The following is a 23,750-nucleotide window of genomic DNA, read 5'->3' on the forward strand; positions in this document are numbered from 1 at the left end:
CCCGCTCCCTCTTCCCCACCCTCCGTGCCTCAGACCCCGGCTGGGAGGCGCTGAGGAAGGGAAGCGTGAAAGCGAGCGCTTTCCTGCGCTTGGGTCGCCCTGCAGTGCCCCCGCCCGCCCCCCCCAAGCCTCGGGCAGCCTCGATCTCGGTTGGGAAGGGGGGAGGAGGCTGGGAAGCGCTCGAGAGGAATGGGAAACACCCCGCAAGGGGCGGGGGAGAGGAGAGGAGGGGCAGGGCGCGTGTCGGGCTGCGCGGCCGCCTCCGGCTCCTCCAGTCTGGCCTCAGAGCGGTGGGGAGCTCAGGGGGCTCCCACGCGGGGGCTCGGCCGGCCCGGCTCGCTCCCCCGCGGGCGGCGGGCGCTCCTGCTGGCAGGAGGCCGACTCACTCCCTTTGTTCTTTCTCTTCCCCCTCACCTCCCACTCCCCTCCTGTCTCGTGGTGGCGGCTCCTCCCGCCGGAGGCTGTCGGGCTGCTCGGGAGAAGGGGAGGGGGGAGGGGAGGGGGGAGGAGGAGGAGGAAGGCGCTGGAGCTTTCGGGGCGTCGGGGGCGATGGCGAAGATCAGGGTGGCTTACGAGTACACGGAAGCGGAGGACAAAAGCATCCGGCTAGGCTTGTTCCTCATCATCTCGGGCATCGTGTCGCTCTTCATCTTCGGCTTCTGCTGGCTCAGTCCCGCCCTGCAGGATCTGCAAGCCAAGGCGGCCAACTGCACGGTGTTGTCGGTGCAGCAGATCGCCGAGGTGTTCGAGTGCACCTTCACCTGTGGCGCCGACTGCCGCGGCACCTCGCAGTACCCCTGCGTCCAGGTCTATGTCAACAACTCCGAGTCCCACTCCCGGGCGCTGCTGCACCGCGACGAGCACCAGCTGTTAACCAACCCCAAGGTAGGTCCGGCCGTTCGGGGGCGGGAGCTCACCTGGGAGGGAGCCCGCAGCCGAGGCGTGCGGATGGGGGGCGATGGCCCCGCGGCCGGCGAGCCGGGGGTCCCCGCTCTGCTCGTGGAAGGACGAGAGCTGCCGCCGCCGCCGCCGCCGCCTCAGCTCGAAGGTTTTCTTCCTGAGTTTTCCGGGCTCCCGAGGCTACACCCCGGACCGGCCTCCCTCCTCGTGAGCTCGCTGGGAATCTCGCACCTGTAAGAGGTAGCGGCGGCTCGCGGCGAACACACAAACGCTTGGCAGGGAAGTTAACTTTTCTTTCCTCCTGGTTGAAGCCCGGCAGCCAAAGCGGCCGCTGTGCACTCCACCCACCCTGGAGCAAGTCCCCGTTCCGCGGGCCAGGCTTGCCGCTGTCCGCGGACTGACTGAGGAGCGGGCGGCAATGGGAGCTATCCACGAATGCCCTGCAAAGAAAGAGATCCTGATTTTGTGGTCTGGTAGTCATAGAGAAAGTCCGGGAACCTGTTGGGTGCTGGCTGGGTGGTGCAATTCCTTAAGCAGGGGCGTAATGCAGGGATACTTCTTTAAAATACAAATCTGATCAAATGAAATCTATTGAATCTGCCTTCCCTAGAAACTTTTCCTGCCTAATTGAAAAATTAATTAATAAGCTCATATGAAGTGTCTGGCACTGTGCTAAAATACAAAGAATGAAACAATTTAGGGATATTTCTTTAAAATACAAATATGGTCAAATGAAAGCGAAGTTATCCTTCCCTTTCAACTTCTACTTTATTGAAAAGTAATTGATAAATCAACAAGCATTTATTAAGTGCCTGCTATTTGCCAGACTCTGTGCTAGGATTCCACTACAAAGAGTGAAACCATCCTTAACCTCTAAGACCTTGCCTTCTAAAGGAGGAGTTGACATCTCTGGGGCTTAGCAGGACTGGGAAGTGCAGTTTACACTAGGACAACTGTTAGGGGGTTCTGCTTATAAAATGCAATGTCCTTAGTCTGGGAATTAATTGAGTTTTTGGGGCTACCAGAAAGACTTTTTCCTTTTCTCTCTTTTCTTTCTTCCATCGGACACAGTAAAGGAAAGGATGGATCTTGGCAAAATTACTCAAGATTTTTCTGATTCCTCCTGATGCCTAGCTTCATGATTAAAAGGAAGAGATTCAGAGAGGATCCATGATGAGAAGCAAAATTAAGGTCTACAAGTTGAAACTACTAGCTTGAAGTTTTTCTAGTCTCCCTTTAAGGGAACAGTGTTCCACTTGTGTTGGTATTTTGACTAGTTATCTTTCATTAATACAGAAAATTTTGAGAGTTGGTGTCATTGAGTATTAAAAACTAAACAGTCAAATGTGTACTACAGGAACCTTTACCCGTGGCCTGTGAAAGCTGTTGCATTAAACTTTAAATTCGTGATTTGAGATGTAAAGGAGCTTATTTAACCTAGGAGTCCTTTGTTGCTAAGTGATCTTGAAGAAAATAGAGTTTTCTTCACTTTTAGTTAGAAATGTAGATTTCAGAAGCAAAGCAAAATTCCATAAGAGGTTAGAGGAAATACAATTTTCAAACTTGCCAGGAGGTAATGATGCCTTAAAGATAAATATTGCCAATTAACCTGCTTAATACTCCATTGTGTAAAGATAATTTTCAGATAATCAAAGTATTAGAAACATCATTTTTTAGAGGTGAACCAAAACCAAAAAAGTGCCAGAAAGTAATAATGAATCATAAGACCATAGAATTTCCGAGCTAGGAGAACATCTATTCCATGTCAGTTTCACTTTAAAAATGGAGACAAAGTTAGTGAAGCTCTGTTATCTTTAAGAGATAATTTCTCATACAGTAACAAGTCATGCAGCTCTTTCTATTGCTAGTAACAAGACAGAAAAAACGACAAATTACTAAGTCTTGTAAAATACCTTGGACAAAGACTTAGAATCTCAAAGCAAGTTTTGAAAATTCTGGCAGGAGAAAAATTGGAAGCATTAGAAGATAGATTTAAAATCACTTGGAAGCAAATACTTTATGTAATACTTAGATTTGATTTCATATGCCAAGAGTCTGTTTCTTTAGAGTGCCAATTCTGATGCTGGCAGGATAGATCTTGAAGGAGTACCTGGGCAAAATAACATTTTTAAAGAAGCTGTAATAGAATTCAAGAAATAAGTCTAGGAAAAATACACATATGTATGTGTATATATATGCATGTGTGTATATATAGGCTTGTGTGTATACATATATAAACATACATGTATACCTATGCCCACACATTTTTGGAAAAATAAGGGACATTCAATTTAAGGTTGAAGTAGAGCATCTTAGTCAAAATTTAAATCTCCCCCAGCCAGCATTTTCACTATGGGAGCTTCATCCAAATTGTTAATAATTTGTAATATTAATAGAATACAAATTTATGCTGTGGCTGTAGTCTTTCCTTTTCAGATTAGTATGGGCCACTATTGGAAAAATGAACGATAAGTAAATACATTGAGGCAGTGCCTAGTACAGAAGCAGAATGTTTAAGTAAAAATTATTATTATTTTTTTAATTCCTGACCTATTATTTCATCAGTGTTAGGGAGCTCCTGATAAGGCACTTCATCTTTGTATTTGGGTCAACTTTTGTTCTGCCACTTAAAATCATTGTGTCTAAGGCACTGAGAGGCTAAATTAGTTGCCCATCATCAAACCATATCAGACAATATTCCCAATTTACTTTGCCACCAAGAAAGAAATCCTTCCTTCCTTCCCAAAATTTCTCCTTCTCTAATCCACTTTTTGATTTTTTCTTCTTTCCAATGACCTCTATGTGAAACTCCCTAAGCCTCCCAAGTCCCTTTCCAGAACATGTAGGGAGTATCCCCACCTCCAAAAATAGCCTAGACCCCCAGGAATCCAAGATTTCTTTCTTCTTCATTACCCATCCCCACAAGAAGCAAAATTTAGTAAACATCACTCAAAAAAATTAGACCAAGATTTTAAAGAATTTTTTTTCATCTTCTGCCCAACCCTAAAGTCTACAGACTACTTTATTAATTGTAATGGAAGAGTTTTGGAACTATTACAGAGAACATATAACCATGAAAATCATGTATTATTAAAAACACTGGTGAATAAATTTTGTTGCCAGCTGATCTAACTTTTAAAGGAGTTTTAATTCTGTTCAACTTAATTATCAGCATCTATTTTGACTCTTGTTTTTTTGATCTTGCGGGACAAGAAAATTGGAACAGACGTGATTCCGCTAATCAGTTGCAATATTAGAGTTAACCCTCCATTATTTGTAGACAAATTAACTCTTCTGTGAGCTTCCTCTTTGCCATCCTGGTGATAACATTCTTCTGAATTATTTCCCTGGGCCATTGAGTTAGTATGTGCTTAGGGGATATAAATGCATTTTATTATTAATTTTAAAAAACATAATTAAGAAATTAAATCGAGGGGAAATGAAATAAAGAATTCCAGAGTTGAAGATAAATGGTTTCTGTTTTTTCCAAAATATTTTAGGTCATTTATACTACTGCTTTCCTGCATTAACATGGATAATTGAGAGTTCAGTGAATTACATTTGAATAAAGACAAATATTCAAAGTGCTCTTCTGTCTGCAGAATACTTGCAGCTAAGTGGTCCAGTGAACAGAGCTTGGAGACTTGGAGTTAGGAAGACCTGAGTTCAAATTTTGCCTCACTAGCTTTGGCCATGGCAAATCTGTCTGTGCCTCACCTTTTTCATCTGTAAAAATAAAGATAATAGTACCTATATCACAGAGTTGTTGTGAGGATCAAATAAATTAACATGTGTAAAATGCTTTTCAAACCTTAAAACACTATATAAATGCTAACTATTATTAAAGCTTTAGAAGAATTAGGAGGAAGAGTAATGTAAAGTACTATGAAGGAGTTAGAAAATACAGTAAAGGGAGGGGAAAAAAGGTAAAATGACTAAAAAGGACTCTGCAATTTAGGCTGAAGGATAGCCAAAGTTAAGAGACTTCCAAGAATTATCATTTATAATAACCCAAATAACCCATCAAGTCTCCAAAACTTTCTTCCCTCTCCTCCTGCCACATACCCAGAGAGGTTGTTTAGTTCTATTGGCAGCATACTCAGCACAACAAAAAACTGCTTCTGGGGCTCACATGTCCTGTGTTTAGTTTCACCAGGCTCAAGGTTGAGCCTAAAATCTCTGACTCAGGCTTTGAATGGAGTTTCAGGTTGTGGTTCCCAAGTCAGGGCCAAAATTTCTTGTCTCAACACCTTTTCAAATCTTTTTTCTTTTAGGAAAGGAACTATAGAGTTATACTGATCTTATTTTAAAAATTGAGTATACTAAATAATTTTGTTTGCATCTTAAAATAGCTCTTAAAACATTCGTTATTATCACAAGAAACCACTAGTCTGTTGAAAAGACTTACCTTCATCTTTGTCTGTATAAGCTTTAGAAATAGATATATTGCTTTACCCTATCCCTCTTTAACTTCCATCTTTAGGTAGAGTGTATAGAAGTCACCATCGCTTGGAAAGCCTCTAGGAAAAAAATGTATTTATGAAAGAACAATGAGATACTAAATTTTGTTTGATAGTGATAGTGATCTAGTGATTCTTAATATAATCTCATTATATTGTGAACCATAAAATATATTGATTTTAACTACTTTGTGCTGTTATTATTAAATTACATCTTAGACTCTTTGAAATATGCTTCTATAAGTAATGATTAAATAAATGAACAAATTATCAACACTGATTTATCATGTACATATACCTTTTCTGTAGTTTTATTTGAAGAAAGAATGTAAAAAAAAGAAAATGCATTTGTATTTCAACCATCATCATAAGGTTTACACAGATTTTATTATATTTTCATGTATAGCAACACATAAGTGAACAATTAAAGTTTTGCTTACTTCAAGTAGTTTTACAAATTTTATAGTTCTTTTGCCGAATTTCATTTTCATTTGAGTTCCTAGATAAACAGTACATTTATCATCTGGTTAAATTCTACTTACTTGTAGCATAATCATGAACACAGTAGTCTCAAATATTACAAATATGCTAAGCCATCTCTTATTCCTTACCTGGGTTATTTGTAGGTCATAAACCAATTCTGCTAAATCACTTCATGAAAAAGATATTCTTTGAGTTTTCACATTTTGTATTTGGCAGAAGTGAACATTATCCTTCTGTAAGCTCATTAAATAGCAGTATTCTTGATTGCAAACCATTTTCTAAATGAAACAATTTCCTTTTGTGAATAATATTTCTGCAAATAAGTGAATTTAAATAATTTATTTTGTTTTATTACTTGCTTGAGTAACACAGTCTGACAACTTGGATCATGGGAGGCTTTCCACCCCTAAGTACAAGTACAAGGCTATCAGACAGAGATTGTGCCTTCTGTGACATTATTGATGCAGCAGAACAAATGGACTAAGGCACCTGGATCCAGGGCCTGGTTTCATTTGCTAGTTATTTCCCATCTAACAATATCACAGTAAAACAATTTATATTGATATCATATTATTTTCAATAGGAAAAATTAGAACAGGAACTGATTCACTTATCTTCTAGAAAGTAGAAGTTCAATCACTGGTCATTTCTATATAATCAATTTAATTGTACTGTTATATCCCATCAATATACATTGTTTACCAAAGCAACAATGAACTATATTTGAAAACCGTTAAAGAATTAACAGAAATGAATACCGTTATTTTGTAAAATCTTCACTTCTTATATGTCTTTTTTTTTTTTGGCAATTGGGGTTAAGTGACTTGCCCAGGGTCACACAGGTAGTAAGTGTTAAGTGTTTGTTCTGAGGTCAGATTTGAACTCAGGTCCTCCAGACTCCAGGGCTGGTGCTCTATCCACTGTGCCACCTAACTGCCCCTTTATATATCTTTATGTCTCCCATAGTATCTAGTAGCTTACACATACTAGGTTATCAACAAATATTTGTTGAATGAATGAATATTGATTACAATATTCTTGTGTTTACCTTTTTCAATGCTGTTATCACCAACAGAACTCACTATTTCCTCTCCCCACAAAATGTTTCCTTGCCGGTCTACCTTATTTTTGTCAATGGAAACCTAGATTCAAAATTTTGAAGTCATGCTTGAATACTTATAAAGTGACAGATTAGAGCGTGAAAGGAGCTCAGTGGTCATCTTGTTTATTCTCATTTTACAGATGAAAAAACTGAGAGAAAGAAAAGGAAAGTGATTTACTCAAGGGTACAGTTTGTAAGTTGCAGAGGTGAGATTCAAACCCAGATTCTCTTGAGTCCATATCCAGCATCCTCGCCATGGTGCCATGCTGTCTTAAGATCAAAGAGTTGGAATGTCTCTCCCATATGTCCCTTTTTTTATATTCACATTGAACTATTTCAATTATCTACTAAGGAAGTTGCTTTGGAAACCTCAAAGTATCTTATGAATCATACTTGTACCATTATAGATCTTCATAAGATTATAGATTTAGAGCTAGAATATAAACTCCCTTGTTTGAGATTTAAAGTTCTTCAAAACATGGATCCTTTTCAGCTTTACACATCTTCTCTCTTGTTCTGCCCCCCCTCCCCCAACTCTTCAGTCCATCCACATTGGCCTACTTGCTGTTTTTTACACATGGTGCTCCATTTCCCATTTCTGTCTTTCTCCTGGCTGTTCTCCATGTGAGGTGTATGCTTCCACCTCATCTGCATCTCTTGGAACTTCTAGTTTCCTTCACAACTTAGCTCAAAGCACCACCTTCCACATGAAGCCAGATCCTCCCAGCTGCTAGTATCCTTATCCCCAAACTACTTGGTATTCATTTCGCACATATTCGGTATATAATTATAAATTTACATGTTGTTTCCTTTGTTAGAATGTAAGTTCTTTGAGGTCCGGGACTTTCACTTTTGTCTTCGAGTCCCTAATGCTGATCATGGTACCTGACACAAATGCATAAAAAATTCTCATTGATTGACTGATTTTCTTTGAGGATCATGCCCTGGCCCTCTGAAATAACTTCTTCATCTGAATTCCTGTACCATTTACTGGCTGTGCCATTTATTTAGTACTTAATCCATGCAATTTTATACTATTAGTTATTTTTTTATATATATGCCCTGCCTCAACCCAGTGCCTGGAAGGTAGAGACCATATGTGATAATCACAAAATTGTAAAGTTAGAAGGGACCTTAGCAATTCTCTATTCTAGATCAGCCCTATCTTTTTAAAGGTGAGGAAACAGAGCCAGAGACAAGAAATGGCATCATATTCCGTGACTGTGTATCTCTTTGTGATGATAATGTTTTGACCTGACTTAAGTACCTTTGTTATTTATTTGTGTGGCCTTGGGCAGGTCATTTAACTTCTCAGTGCTTCATTTTTTTTTATCTATGAATTTAAGAGACTGTATTAAATGATCTTTAGGGATAGACCTAGCACTAAAATTCTATGATTCCATGATAAAAGATAAAGGTTTGAAGTTTATCTTGAATCCATCAAATTGCAATGTATTGAAGGTTTTTCCTGCTTTTTCCTACTCAAGCAAAAGTGACTAAAGCATTTTATTTTGTCATTATGAAAATCAATTTGTTTTGAATAACCCACAATTTAGATTAGATTTTCAAAGTGATTAACATGAGCATCATTTGACAGAGAAGAATGTTGGAAGAGAATCCAAATAAACTTTATTGTATTTTCAGTGTGACTGTCCCACAGTGAGTTTACATAAACTCAAGTTAGTAGCAGTCATGTTAATTAGACCTCTTTAACTCTTTGAACAAATTGAATCCTAAGAATTTTTCATAGACTCTGAAAAAAATTAGGTAAACACTTTTGAGAAATTAAGATTGCAGTTCACCTAATAAAGGACATTGGAATTACCCTTTGGGAGTAGGTGGTAACAAAAGCAATGAAGAATTACACAGGTAAAGTGTCATAAAGAATTTCATCAGAGATATAGCCAGCTTGAAAAGAGGTGACTGGTGATGTAGTGAGGACACAGGTTAATAGGTGAACAGCCCATGTGCTCCACTGGCATCCACACAATGTCAAAAGAGCCAGAGAAAGTCCCCTAGCACATTAGGTAGATGGAGTATCACCTATGGAAGATTTCCTGGGGGAGACTGACAAGGATTACATGGAATGAGTTGGCAGAAATAAGTTGTAATGTGCACCATTAGAGGGAGTTAACACACTGCTAACGTCATAGATCACAGCACTGAGGCATGAAAAAAATCAATGACTTGAGCTTAACTGGATTTAAACTGGTTTTCTTTTGTCACTCAGGCCTATTACAACTGCCATACTATGCAATCACTTTAGGAGGACATGTAATTAACATTCAAACATTGATTAGAACTTTTAAAGTAGAGCTTTTATAGTTATTTAAAAATACTTGAGATATATATTGTTTTTAAGTAACCTTGTAAAGCTCTTTACGTTGGTTATTTCAATAGTATCTCCCCTTTTATAGATGAGAAAACTGACGATCAGAGAGATTAAGTGACTTGCCCATGGTAACACAACCAGTCAGTGTCTGAAAGCAGGAACCTGGATTTTCCTTATGTCAGGGCTGACACTCAGTTCTTATCTCCTTGTGACTTCTTTGTTGGAACCTGGTGGTGTCAGTCTGTTTAAAAAAAAAATCATTGCTAATTAATCTGGGTAGATATTTGCAGATTTACTGGCAGACACCGGAGGTTGCTGAAAGATTCAGTGTTATGCATTTACTTCTTATATTTACGTAGGAATTCATCAGCAACACTCATCCATAACAGGTTTAAGGTCCAGCTTAGGAGTGGGGAACCTGTGGCCTTTTAGGTCCTTGGGTGCGGCCTTTTGATGGAGTCCCAAGTTTTACAGAATAAATCCTTTTATTAAGAGGATTTGTTCTGTGAAGTTTGGATTCAGTCACAGGGCCACGCTTGAGGACTTAGAGGGCCACATATGGCCTTGAGACCACAAGTTCCCCACCCCTAATCCAGCTTATCATCCAAATTCATGTGGTATTCTGCTGCTTTGCTGCTTAACATTGGCTAATTTCTAATACTTTGTCCTTCAGTGTTTTTGAGCTGATGTTTATTTGATTTCACAGAACAGCTGAGTAGAAAATTAATAGCATCAATATGTGGCATTTAAAGGTTTCAGGGATTAAAAATTCCAGGTTGTAGAGAAGTGTTCCTACTTTGAGAAGTGTTGGAAAATATTTTCAGAAAGACATAACTGCTAGGCTTTCACTTTTAGGGATATATTGATTTAAAAAAATGATAATTTTGAAAAACTTCCTTTATCATAAAGTGTTATTTTATATTAGCCTGTTTATATCTTAAAAATAGAATTTTATCTCATGTTCAATTTTTGTAGAACATGTCAGAGTTCATGTTGCAACAGCATAACCTTTAGGAAGCTAGGATTGCCTCTGTACTACAACGGAGCATCAGGGTAGGACTTTTGTTAAGTCTTCATCATGATACCATCGTGGCCTTTTTACAAAATGCTATTATGGTATGTATAGTCCCCAGGATGAGGAGTTCAGCTTCAGTCAGTCAGTCACATTTATTAAATGCCTACTATGTACCAGTAGGCTGGTCACTTAATAATGAATTATTTGATTATAGTAATCAATGAAACAAGGAAAAAACATAAAATTATACTCGCTCGTATGACCAATAGATAGAAATACTACTAGAGGAACTGAACCATATCAGCATTTGCATTCTCTCTGTTTTAGAAATCTAAAGGCAAAAGGGAGTTGCAGCTAAGAGGTAAGCTGGCTCACAGATCCTCCTTGGAGTGGCAAAAAAAGGAGCTGGTTGAGTTGGTTTTATTGTGCATCCAGAGATAACAAGAAATATTTCATGGGGCACTTGGTCATTTCATGTTGCATTGCTTATCATAAACATTTGCCAAAAGGCGCCCATTAAAATAACTGTAACTGATGTGCCACTAACGTGCAGAAAATAGGGAAATTCTATGAAGAGTTTAATAAAACCCTAAAAATTAAGTCAACATACCCTTTGATAACTTGGAAACCTCATTGCAATGGGCTGAATCTGAAGGATGGCAAAAAATATCTTTGAAAATATTGTTTGGAGGGGCAGCTAGGTGGCGCAGTGGATAGAGCACCAGCCCTGAAGTCAGGAGGACCTGAGTTCAAATCCGGCCTCAGACCAAACACTTGACACTAGCTGTGTGACCCTAGGCAAGTCACTTAACCCCAAGTGCCTAAAAACAAAAACAAAACAAAAAAAACCAAACAAGGAAAATATTGTTTGGAAACAAGCAATGAGAGAGACCCAAGTCTTTAAGACCATGTAGAAACCTCATATCCGTATATCATGAATGCTTTGAGAAGAGTAAAGAGGCATTGAATATGATAAGTACTAAATAACATCACAAAATTGAAATTGATCATATTTTAACAGACGGGAAATGGCTGGTTACCAATGTGTGAGATTTTTCTTTTTTTCTGAATCTATTGCCTGTGTAAAATCAGGCTGCTAACTGAATAGGACAAAGATAAAAACACCAAATCAGGAGAAATAAAAAGTGAAATGTTGAGACGCATGATTGAGGCAGCTTTACTATGACTAACTAAATCATCCAGTCAAGAAACAAACACAATTAATAAATACCTACTGTTATTGCAGCTAGGTCCTAGAGATACAAAGACAAAAATAAAACATTCATTTCTTTCTAGGCTGTGCTCCTAGCTTCTTTTCACCATGCCCCAGAAACCTCATAGTTCTGGAAACTCACTCCAGGCCTGGAAATCATACACCGTAGCCTCTCCCTCTGATTAAAAGTTCCTTCCAGAACTTTAAGAAAGGCACCCAGGCCAGCTATGTCTCATTCATCTCCAGGGTGCACTCATTTTCTCTACTATGACCAGGAATTGGGTACCTCCTCTTCCTTTTCAATTTGTTTGTATATGTTGCCTTCCTGTAGTAGAATGTAAACTTCTCAAGAGTAAGGATTATCTTTCTTTCTACTTATATTTGCTCAATGCCTTTTACAGAGTAAGTGCTTAATTGCGGTTTGTTAACTAAATGAAAGAGTTCCTTTTCTCAAGGAGTGTAAATATTATTTGGGGAAACAAATATGTACAGAATATGTAAGTATATATTGAATAAGTGCAAAATAAATATGTTAGTTTAAGGGAGGGAGGGAGCTAGTAGTTGGAGGGATCAGGAAAGGCTTCATGTACTAGGTAGTATTGGAGCTGAATCATAAAGGAAATAAAGGAATTCTGAGGTAGAGTTGAGGAGGGAGTGTATTTCAGACATGGGGATGGACGCAGGGATAGGAAATAAGGAGTGCCTTGTGTGAGGACAGCTGGAAGGCCAGTTTGGCTAGATCATTAAGTACAAAAAGGGAAGTAATTTATAATGAGATTGTAAAGATGGTTTGGTCCAGGCAATAAAGGATTTTAATCAATCAATTAATAAACATTTTAAGGGGCTACTGTGTACCAGGCAAGCCAATGAAAATAATTTGTGTGTTATCTAAAAAACAATAAGGAGGCTCTGCAGTTTATTGAGGAGAGAGTGACATGGTCAGACTTGTGTTTAAGAAAAATCATTTTAGCAGCTTTGTGATGGATGAACTACAGTACAGAAAATCTTTCAGAGATCCTAATTAGGAGACCATTGCAGTAGCCTTGGAGAAAAGTAGTGAGGGCCTGAAATAGGGTGGTGGCTCTGTGAGTAGTGAGGAGAGGACAGATTCAAGGTAGAAAAGCCAAGGCTTTTCAGCTGATTGTATATATGAGATGTGGGTGAGTGAAAAATCAAGGATAACACCAAACTTGTGCCCTTAATAGAAATAGGAAAGTTCAGAAGAAAAGTGGGTTTTTCAGGAAAGATATGGTTTGTTTTAGAAATATTGAATTTGAGATCTTTGGGACATCCAGTTTGAAATGCCCAATAAGCAGTTGGTGACATGGGATGTAAAACTAGAGCTCAGGAGAGAGACTGAGTCTTAATCTAATGAATTGGAATAAATGATAATGCAATAAAGGGACAAGAGTTTCAAGGGTAGAGGACAGTGTCGAATTGAACATGTTAACAATAGAGTTGAGATTCAAAAGGGAGAATGGTGACATCAGCATAGGAATAATGGGCTAAGAAAGTACAGACCTGGTGGAAGGTTTGGAGGTCATGGTGAAAATTAAGAACACATTTAGGTGGGGTAAGGTGTAGGAATAGATGGAATGATAAGATCAGTCAGTCATTTAGCATTTATTAAGCCCTGCTATTTGACAAGCACTGTGCCCAGCACTAGGGCTACAAAGAAAGGCAAAAGATAGTCTCTGCCCTGAAGCAGCTCCCAATTCAAGGAATGTGAGACTTGGCAATCATGGAAGTAGAACACTCATGCATGATGGTGAGAGCTAGCATGGGACATCTCTGCCTGTGGCTGAAGGGCAATGAAGGAGGAGGACATAGGAAATTAGTAAATTGAGGAAGAGGAAGATTAGGGTATCTGAGGGAGCATTTACATGCTTATTCAAGTATCCTAATATAAGGAAAGAAGTTGGGGAAAAAAACAATGAGTCAAGTTTTGAACTCCATGAGAAAGGTAGAGGAATGATTCAGCAACCAGTAGACAGCAACCACCACATTTGGGATTAGGCAATAAGTTTTGATAAAATGCACTTCAGAGGAGAAGAGATTGCATTCTGAAATTTGTTAGATTCAAATTTTTTAAAAATGAAGATGTAGACACATCACTCAACCCTTCTGTCTTGAATGACAGTTATATCTTGCCTAATCAAACTCCACAGAAGCTTACCTTATGTTATCCAAGTATGCTTACTTAAAAGAATTAGCTTTGTTCACTAATGCACATTCAGGATATTTTAAGATACTTATTTAGAAGAGAAAGTTACATACTTCCCACGTGACTTTTTTTTTTAAAGAAGATTTCCTTAAATTTCAGGCAGTCAAGCTACTATGATGTGTTTTGTAGATGTACTCCCAAGATACTGATGTAATCAGAAGTTAATAATATGTGGCCATTGCCAAATGAAAAATAAGAAAGGTTAGATGTAAAATACAGAAGTTTCTCCTGAGAAAAACCTTATTGTCCCAACAAGTAAGGCCATTGTGCCCATAAATAAAGCCCAATTGAAATTGTATTGATGGCATCAGAGACTGACCACCTAGCCAAATAAGGACCCAAAGGCAAGCCAAAAAGGTCTTAATCCACCTTTCAGAGAATGTACTAGGAAAACAAATGAACATAATACATCACCTCATCCTTGTGCAGCAGGAGTCTTCCTCCATTTTTTCAAAGAAGACAGTTCCCATTCCAGTTCAGGCGGATTAGTGACAGAGAATTCACTTGCTAGTGGTATGGCGTTTTGATTCACACTAGTCTTTTCTACTATGCTTTACTACCATAACATTTATTTTCAAGTGTCTTCCTACAAAGGGCTTAGAATTCTCAGGAAATGTATCATTCAAGTTATATTCCCAAATTATGAATCTATAAAGGTAATAAGAAGTGATAAGTAACTATTTGTGGCCTACAAAGGGGGCAAGGATAGACATCAAAGGATTTTTGAGGAGCTTGGAAAAAACAAGGGACTTAGAGGAAACAGGGTGAGTGAATGCTGGCAGACATTCTATTTCTTCCTCTGTGAATCTCTTTGTTGTAAGGGATAGCTCAAAGCCTTGGGTTCAGGGCCCATCTCTGATACATACATACTGACTATGTGCACCTGAGTAAGCTCTTTAATTTCTCAATGTTCTGGGCAACTAAGACTCTGAGTTGCTGAGTAGGTTCGGTTCTTGCATTGTCAAAGGAGTTTCCTGATCAGAAGTTCTCTGTACAAAGCAAATCATGGGTTCAATCCCTCTCCCTTCCTCCTTCCATGCTGGGTTACTATTTGCAGCTATAGAATTAAACTTACTTACAATGCCTCTCTGGAATCCTGTCTAAAGCTATAGATATTGTAAGGAGAGCAGGTTGCTAGCCAATGTGGGTTCCCATTTTGGGGGGTGCTCTTTTTGGCAATTGATTCATATCAGTAAAGCTTCCTCAGGAAATAATAAAAATCGATGCCAATGTCTATTCTTTTGTCAGCTTCAGCACATTATCCTATTGTGCTCCTTTCTGTCTTCCCGTCCTCATAGAGTACTGGCTTTGCCCAGTTGATACTAAAGAGCTGACACTTCTCTGTAGCACTGACTGAACCTTCTGCAGAATCCGGACCCTTCTTTACCCCATCACACTTCTCTTGGAGTGGGTGTTGCAGTACTTCTTTCTTCTCCTAACATGTCCAGACCTCGTTTTCCCACTATCATTCGGTTTCCTTTATGCATGCTTTGGAGAGCCACCCCTGAGATGTGAAGGCAAATACATTTTATTTTCAATGCTATGTTATCTTTAGAAATTTGGGAGAGTATTTTAAAGTCAAAAGGTAACATGATGTAGTGGAAAAAAGGTTCAAGTCTTACCTCTGATGCATACTACTGTGTCACTTTTGGCAAGGCATTTAACCTCTCACTGCCCTGGGCAACTAGCTAAGACTTACAAGACAGGCAAGTTGCTAATCTTCATCTCTTGCAGGATTACAGTGGATTACTGGAAAGTGATCCAGGGTGAGTGGTATGGGTCCATCAACCTTGCCAACGCTTTTTCCCACTCTACTCCTGTGGATATAAAATTAGTCAGAATAGTTTTATTTCACCTGGGAAGGAGGCCAATATGTCTTTGCCATCCTTCTCCTTTATACTATCACATATTTTAGCCAGAGAGTTTCTGGGCTGTGGCTATGCGTGTGGCCAAGCAGTGTGTGGCCTGGAGAACATAGCACTAGACAAACAGAAGATCTCTCCCCTTTGAGGTCAGGACCAATGGAGGAATCTTGCCAATGCTTCCCCCTGCAATCAGTTATTTGTGGGATATGTTAGCACCCATGAGAGATATGTGCTAAACAACTAGGTTGGAAGAATTACAAGGACAACAGATATTGAGAAGTGGATCCAGTGTCAATATGGACGTTTGGATAATGATAACATGCTGTGCTAGCCATAGGACCAGACGATCCCTCTAAGGGCAAGACAGCTATTCTTAACCAAGTGGCTCTCAACCTTTCCCCAGATAGGCACTCTCCTATCTCAGGATGAGAGTTTTGCCCCTGCTGATCAACAGGTGCATCATTATGCATCTTCCCAAGTCAGATATCTTATGTCCTAGAAGCCTCGTCTGTGACAAATCAATGCAACCCTGGAAAGGTCCTCATCTAATGATTTCTCTTGGATTTTGTCTTCAGAAAGATTTATCTGATAAGAATGCACTGTTTTTGGACAGAATTCTGGTTGGTACTTCCTTCCCCAGTGCAGAGGTACCCTGGTCTGAAGGTCCTTGCCTCTTTAGAGGGCTCCATATACCTTAGAAAAGTAGCTCAGGCTCAGAAGCAGCTCAATTGGCTGGCTTCCTTTCCTGTGAGATGATTCAGGGAACTTCTTCCCAGAAAGAACTTGGGGGGACAAGAGGTATTATTGCTGGGAGGTCATTTGCTTGCTAATAGGTGAAATTATTGATATTTAGCTATGATGGGTGTGTATTTACCACATTGGGTGGAGGAGGGGGCTTCAGTTTTCCTCCTTTTCACCTTTTGTACTGCCCATGCCAGAAGGATTGCCCAATAAAAATCTCTATAAGCATTTAAAGAGTGCAGTGTCCTCTAGAACAGAAGTATTAAATTCACTGCCTGCAAAACTCCCAAATGTGGCCCAAACTAGATTAAATGTAATTGGGAAATGTTTAACAAAATGATTGAAAATACAGTACAACATAGACAATATTAATTTGTGATTTTTTTCGAAGTCAATAGGAAGCCTGTAGGGATACATTTCGATTTGAGTTTGACACCACTACTCTAGTAGATCCTTAGGACCTTGCCACTAAGGAGTGGTATATTGATAGGACAAAGATGCTCCCAGGACCTGGTTGGCTCTAGCTTCTTGGTCATCTAGCGACATAAAAAGTCCCAGCCATGCAGATTCTGTACTTCTAAGACTAAGACCATGGGAATAACCCTGATGACCTACTGACCAGGCAAGGTTACAGGTAGAGATGAAGCTGCATCCAGAAAAACTAAGTGGTATCATGTACTTGTTGCATATTCTTGATGTTTTAAGGCAAAGTAAACCTCCTTTGTTTTTTGCTAAATGTTAAATAACTTGTGAGTACTTCATTTCATCCCAGCATTAAATCTGAACTAAGAGGGTGCTATGTTAGAGCCTCGACTTTAACACCCTCTAAAATTGTGAATGTTTTAAAGGCAAGAATCATATTTCATTTCTCTCTTTTGAAATCTCGATATGCATGGCACAACAGAGCATTTCATACATTATGGGTGCTCAATATAAAAATGTCTACATGTTTTGCTTGGTAATATCTGTACAAATGTTATTTGTTCTAGCTTTCTTTATTTAAACTTGCAGCAGAGTTAGAAAGGGATAGACCTCATCAAAGGATATAAACAGTTTTGAAAGGAAGAAATTCAAGCTATCTATAACCATATGAAAAAATACTACAAATCACTAATAATTAGAGAAATTCAACTTAAAGCAACCTCACATCCATCAGATTGGCAGTTGACCAAGAAAGAAAATGACAAATGTTTCAGAGGCTGTGGGAATACAGGCATGTTAATGAACTGTTGTTGAGGTTGTGAATTGGCCCAGGCACTTTGTAAAGCAATTGGGAACTATGCTCCAAAAGTTACCATACTCTGCATATCCTTTGATCCAGCAGTATACCTACTATGCCTATGTTCCAGAGAGCAATAAAAAAGGAAAGGGACCAATATGTACAAAAATATCTCTAGCAGTTCTTTTTGTAGTGGCAAAGAGCTGGAAACTTAAAAGGCATTTATTAATTGAAAATGGCTGGACAAATTATGGTATATACAAGTAAGGCTTTTTGAGGATGAGGGAGCACCATGAGCATATTTATAGTTATCCAGGAAGGAGCTAATAGTTATAGAAAGGGAGTGGGAATAGTAGTAGGGGCAGTCTGCCAGAGAAGCCTGTTGAGTTTGGGTTCAATGGTCCATGTAGAGGAGGAGGAGCAAGGAGAAGGGCTATCTCTTCATGAAACCAGAATGAAGGCGGAATAGTAGGGGATGTGGAACCCTTTTAGAGAGCATCCCTTATTAGACATCTGTCCAGAAGGTGTGTTTTCAGAAAATCCTTTGAGATTGTATACTCAGAAAACAAGTGTCTTCTCATAGACTATGGAGAATATTCCACTGTGAAAAAGTGGAAGGTCTAATAAGACAGAAAATAAATAGGAATATCAGTGCAGCTGTGTACTAAGAGTATATGTGAAAGGTGATGTGCAGAAAGGGGGACGTGCAGGAATATGGGATGGTTTCTAGAGAGGAAAAAGATAGAGTTGAGCTTATTTTACCTCCATCTCTGGATAATAATCCCCAGGTGGATCACAGAACCATAGATTTAGAGCTAGAAGGGATCTAGGGGTCATCCAGTCCAGGTTTCTCATTTTAAAGATGAGAAAACTATTATCTAGGAAGAAGAGACTTGCCCAAGATCACTATCTGAACATGTAACATTCTGCCTCTCAGAGAGTATGGTTTTTGTTTTCCTATTTTATTGTTATCAGTTGTTTAGGGTAGTGTCCTTATTCCTGTGAATTAATGGACATGGTGTACATCTCTATAATTGCTTTAACTTGGAATTTTAAAATAAAATTTATTTTTTGTGGTAACTAAAATTAATTAGATCCACTATATTTGTGGTATTCCTCTCTAGTAAGAGTTTAGATCTTCTCCACATCTTGTAATGTCATGCAAAGTGCTAATTTTACTTCCTGTGTTCTGTTTTGCTAGTGCTCATATATCCCTCCTTGCGAAAGAGAAAATCAGAAGAATTTGGAAAGTGTCATGACTTGGCAACAGTACTGGGAAGATGAAATTGGTTCTCAGCCATTCACTTGCTATTTTAATCAGTATCAGAGGTAAGTTCATATTGACGTGTTCGTGTCTGAACATTTCTATTACCTGTTCTTTCATCACTGATATTCATTGGTGCCCATATAGATTGTGTCCTCCCTTATTTCAGTGGTGCTCCAAGCATCTTGAGTTTGTTGGAATGAGTATTCTGTTTAGTGACACAGATCCCAAGCTCTCCTTGACTGGGCAGACTATCATTAAGACCTGCTGCTGTTGAAAGAGTCATTGTCCTATGACCAGCATGATAATGAGCCTTGGAGTTTAGCTGAACTGGTCCTTAGGTGATAAATGTAGTCTGTCATTGCACCCATATTTGAAACTTTTCCAGCATAGAATGACCTGCCAGAACTAATGTTCTGCTTGGAGAGTCTCCATTGGTTTAAGACTTTAATGGTGATTATATATACTTGATAAAATGTTATTTTCATTATTAACATCAATTGATGATGCCTTTTAGTTTAGGCAACTAGGTGGTGTAGTGTATAGAACACCAGGTGGGTCTGGAGTCAGGAAGACCTGAAATCAAATCCAGCCACAGACACTTAGCTGTGTAACTCTGGGAAATTCACCTAACCACAGTTTTCCTCAATTTTCTCAACTGTAAAATAGGTATAATAATAGCACTTACCTCCAAGTGTTGTTGTAAGGATAGCATGAGATATTATCTCATAAGCACTTTGCAAACCTAAAATCATTATATTACTGCTTACTACTGCTACTACCACTACCACTATTAATGCTATTACCACTGTAACTATTACTACTATAATAAGATGCTTTATCATTTATTTTGACTTTTTACTGTAGTGGAAAGATTACTGAATATGATGTTGAAGGTCAAGAGGACCTTCATTCAAATCTTGACTCTGGTACTTATTACTTGTAGAAGTTCAGACAAGCTGCCTTATGTTCTGAAACTCAGGGTCTGATCATAAAACTGAGGCCCCAGCCAACCAGCTCTCCATCTAAGGTCTCTGATCATAATGAATATTATTAAAGTCTTTCTGGAAAATTTCATCATACCCCTTATAAGTTTATAGTAATTGAAAATATATGGAAATAATTGAAAATTATTTATAATAATCTATTTTATAAATAATTTCATTAGGAGGGGAGCTTTGACAGAAACTCTGTTCTTTTTGTCTGGTAAGCAGTGTAACTGCTTTCCATTTTATTGGGAAAAGTTTATTTAGAGATGTGAAAGTGATCAATTTCTGTCTGGAAAGAATTCACATTTTCTTTTTTAGGAGGTCAAATGTTTCATTATAAGAAACTGATATTCCTTAAGAAATAGAAATATTTTTCTGTGGATCAGATCTACGATGAGTGAAATAAATTAGAGATAGCTTCTATTTCTTACTATTCCAGGTTAGGACATGTCCTTTTCTATAGTCAAAATGTGGTCGCAAAATGAAAAGGCGCTTCTTGGAGAAGAGGGATGATCTCTACTCCAGTGCTCCACAGTCTGACAATATCAACAAATGAGAAATGAATGCTGGGCTGAATTCTATCTTGAGAAGAGAATGTGTGGTAAAAGTTTTCCTTGAAATCCACATTCACATCAGAAGGTTAAAAGGACTTAGCTTTAGCCAGCTTCAAAACTTATCTTTTCTGCTCTGATGGGGTTTCAGTAAATATTGGTTTACACATAGAGTAAAGGACTAGTGAGAGATAGGCATTGTATTGTGACATAAAGAACACTGAAATCCGGAGGTCCCAGGCTCTTGTAATAGCACTGTCACTAATCATCCAGGTCACCTAGCATCTCATTTTCTTCCTTTATAAAATAAAGTGGTTGGATTATATTACTTATGTAATAGCTCCTATTTAGATATCACTTTAAGGATTACAAAACCTTCATAACTACCTTGCGAGATAGAGCACAATGAGTATTCATAGAATCACAGAATCTCAGAGTTGGAAGGGAACTCAGAAGTCGTCTGGTCCAATCCATGCATGAACACAGTCCCCTCTACAATACAATATAACCATATAAGTGATTATTTAGTCTTTGATTGAGACCTCCTATAAAGAGGAACCCACTACCTTTTGAGGTAGCTCCTTCTGTTTTTGGGTAACTGCAGTTGTTAGAAATTTTTCTTAATATTAAGCCAAAATTTGCCTCTCTTGAGCTTTTACTCATGGCTCCTAACCTAGGCCTCTTTCCCTCCCCTCCCCTCCCCTCCCCTCCCCTCCCCTCCCCTCTCCTCTCCTCTCCTCTTCTCTCCTCTTTTTCTCTTTCCTCCTTCACCTGCTCTTCCTTCTTCTTCTCCCTCTTTTTCTCTCCTTTCATTTGGAAGATTCATACCTCCCAAAGGCTTAATTGTCATCTCTCTGCAAATGACTCATAGATCTATATATCCAGTCACAGCCGCAACTTCACTTCACCAGTTACCTATTGGACACTGCCTCCTCTCCAATCTTCCACACTTCCCCTTTTCTGTCTTTCATTTTCCTGGATTCATAACCTTGGCATCATCTTAAACTGCTCACTCTCCTTCACCCTACAGTTGCCTAATTTTGTCATTTCTACTTCCACAATAGTTCTAGCATTCAACCCCTTCTCTCCACTCACACAACCATCACTTTAGTTCAGGTTACATCTTGCCAAGACTATTGCAGAGGTCTACTAATTGGTCTTCTATCCTCAAGTCTCTTCCAACTACAGTTCCTCCTCCCCACAGAGGATTTTCATCCACAGTTCTTGGTCTCCAGTCTTTGCATTGGTTGTATCCCATGCCAGTAACTTGCTTCCTTTTCACCTCTGCCTCAGAGAATGCCACCCTTCCTTTAAGATGAAACTCAAACACCACCTTCTACAGGAAGTTTTTCTTGATTCTCCCAATTGCCAATCCCTATTCTCCACATTGCCCCTGTATTTAACTCTTTTTTCATTAGTCTTATATTTATTCTTTATATACTTAACTATATACTGCTGTTTCTTGTTGGGATGTGAGCTCCTTGAGTATTAGGATTATTTTAGTCTTTATATCTCCAGCACCCTGCACAGTGCCTGACATAAAGGAAGTGCTTCATAAATGCTTGTCAACCGATAGATTTATTGATTAATTGACTTCTCTTAGGTTAAATTCAACAAATGTTTATTAAGTGTCTGCTATGTGACGCTGTTAAGTGCTGAGAATGAATGCAAAGATCAAAATTATACCATCCTTGCCCTGAATGAGCTTACTTAATAATATGTACACAGATAGTAAATACAAAATGAATAGAAAGTCATTTCAGGCAGGGGATGAGCACTAACAGCTGTGGGAATCAGGAAATGCCTCTTGCAGGAGGTGGCAGCTGCGGGGAGGAGGGAGAGCATTCCAAGCTCGAGGGATGACAGCCTGTGCCAAGGTGTGGAGCCTGAAAATGGAGAACAGTAAGCAGACCAGTTTGGCTGGAAGGTACGGAGTGTAAGGAGTAATGTGTTATCACCGTGGAAAATTAGGGTAAAGCCAGATTGTGAAGGACTTGAAATGCCAAATGGAGAAGTTTGTGTTTTATCCTACAAGCAGGGCTGTATCTCCAGCAGGGGAGTGACAAGATCAGACCCGTGCTTTAGGAACATCAGTGTGCAGCTCTATGGAGGGTAGGTTAGAGAAGGGAGAGGTTGGATGAAGGGAGACCAATTAGGAGGCTCTTGAATTGGTCAGCTCTGTTGTATTTTCCCTATTCCCCCATCAGTTGAAGACGACCTGAGTTAGGGTGGTGGCAATGTGAGTGGAAAGAAGAGAAAGGCTACTGGAGAGGTTGTGGGGGTAGAATGAACATGACTAACTAGTCTTGGATATGGAAAGTGAGGGAGGGCAAAGAATCAAGGATTGCCAGATTGTGAACCTGGATGACGGGAAGAATGATAGTTCTCTTGTAAGGCATAGAGAAGTTAAGAAGAGACATAAGTTTAGGGGAAAAGATAAATGAATTAGGTGTGGGATGTACTGAGTTGAAAATACTCAGGCAGTTGGTGACATGGAACTGGATCTCAGTAAAGGGATGAAGGCTAGAAAAATCAAAACTTCCTCCTATTGCTCATGGGGCCAGGTAGAACGGTTTTAATATCTTTTCCCCATGACAGCTTTCATGTGTTCAAAGAAGGGATCATGTGATCCTTACTTTAGGCTAAATATCTGCAGTTGCCTCAACTAATCTGCATGTGGCTCATCTCAAGGTGTTTCACTGTTCTGTTTGGCTTCCTCTTTAGCTTATCAACGTCCTTCCTAAAATGTGATCCCCTGAACTTAATACAGGACTTTATATAGGTGTGTGTGCCATGGACCTAGTGATAGTGCAGGCAAATGGCTAGTAGGGCAAGCACAGATTGGAGTGAGAGTAGATACAGAGTCAGTAGCAGAATTAACATGTACGAAGTAGGAAAAGCACGTATGTTAGGAGACAGAGGAAACTGGCAGTCAGGAAAAGGATAAACCACCCAGTATAAAAGATGAGGACTCCAGGTCAAGGTGCCAGCACAGGGAGAAGCAAAAAAAGGTGCCAACAGTAGCAAGAGAAACATTTGATACTGATCGAATCACCTGAGTAAAGGGTTCCTTATATCCTTCTTGTTCAGGAGGAGAACTAGTTTCAGTGTAAGGAGGTGTGAACACATAAAGGGAGATAAGGAGGTTCACCTAGATATAGTAGGAGAGTGAGGCCAGGGAGCCAGGCAGTTCCTGGTAAATAATCACAGTAAGACCTGTAATTACAAACGTTATTTGATATGATTTTCTGAGATTTGTCTTAAAGGAATTAATTCTGACCACTGTAGAAAGGACAACCAGTTGATAAAATGGAAGTGACAGGAACTTTGAAAGGTACATCTTAGTGTTTTCCAGTAGCTAAGGATAAAAATAGTGTGCATAGTCATATATG

General features: G+C 39.2%; 1 protein-coding gene across 1 annotated transcript in view; it reads left to right on the forward strand.

The window, feature by feature from the left end:
• Positions 1-221: 221 nt before the first annotated feature.
• KCNMB4 (potassium calcium-activated channel subfamily M regulatory beta subunit 4) overlaps positions 222-23,750 on the forward strand; it is an 87,088-nt gene continuing 63,559 nt past the window's right edge. Inside the window, exons 1-2 of the mRNA XM_020990254.2 lie at positions 222-885; positions 18,756-18,883. Of these exons, the coding sequence (XP_020845913.1) occupies positions 550-885; positions 18,756-18,883 (464 nt within the window). The 5' untranslated portion in view covers positions 222-549. The remainder of the gene's footprint in view (positions 886-18,755; positions 18,884-23,750) is intronic.

The sequence above is a fragment of the Phascolarctos cinereus genome, unplaced genomic scaffold, assembly GCF_003287225.1.
Source record: "Phascolarctos cinereus isolate Bilbo 61053 unplaced genomic scaffold, phaCin_HiC Scaffold_1;HRSCAF=81, whole genome shotgun sequence".
NCBI classification, from domain to species: domain Eukaryota; kingdom Metazoa; phylum Chordata; class Mammalia; order Diprotodontia; family Phascolarctidae; genus Phascolarctos; species Phascolarctos cinereus.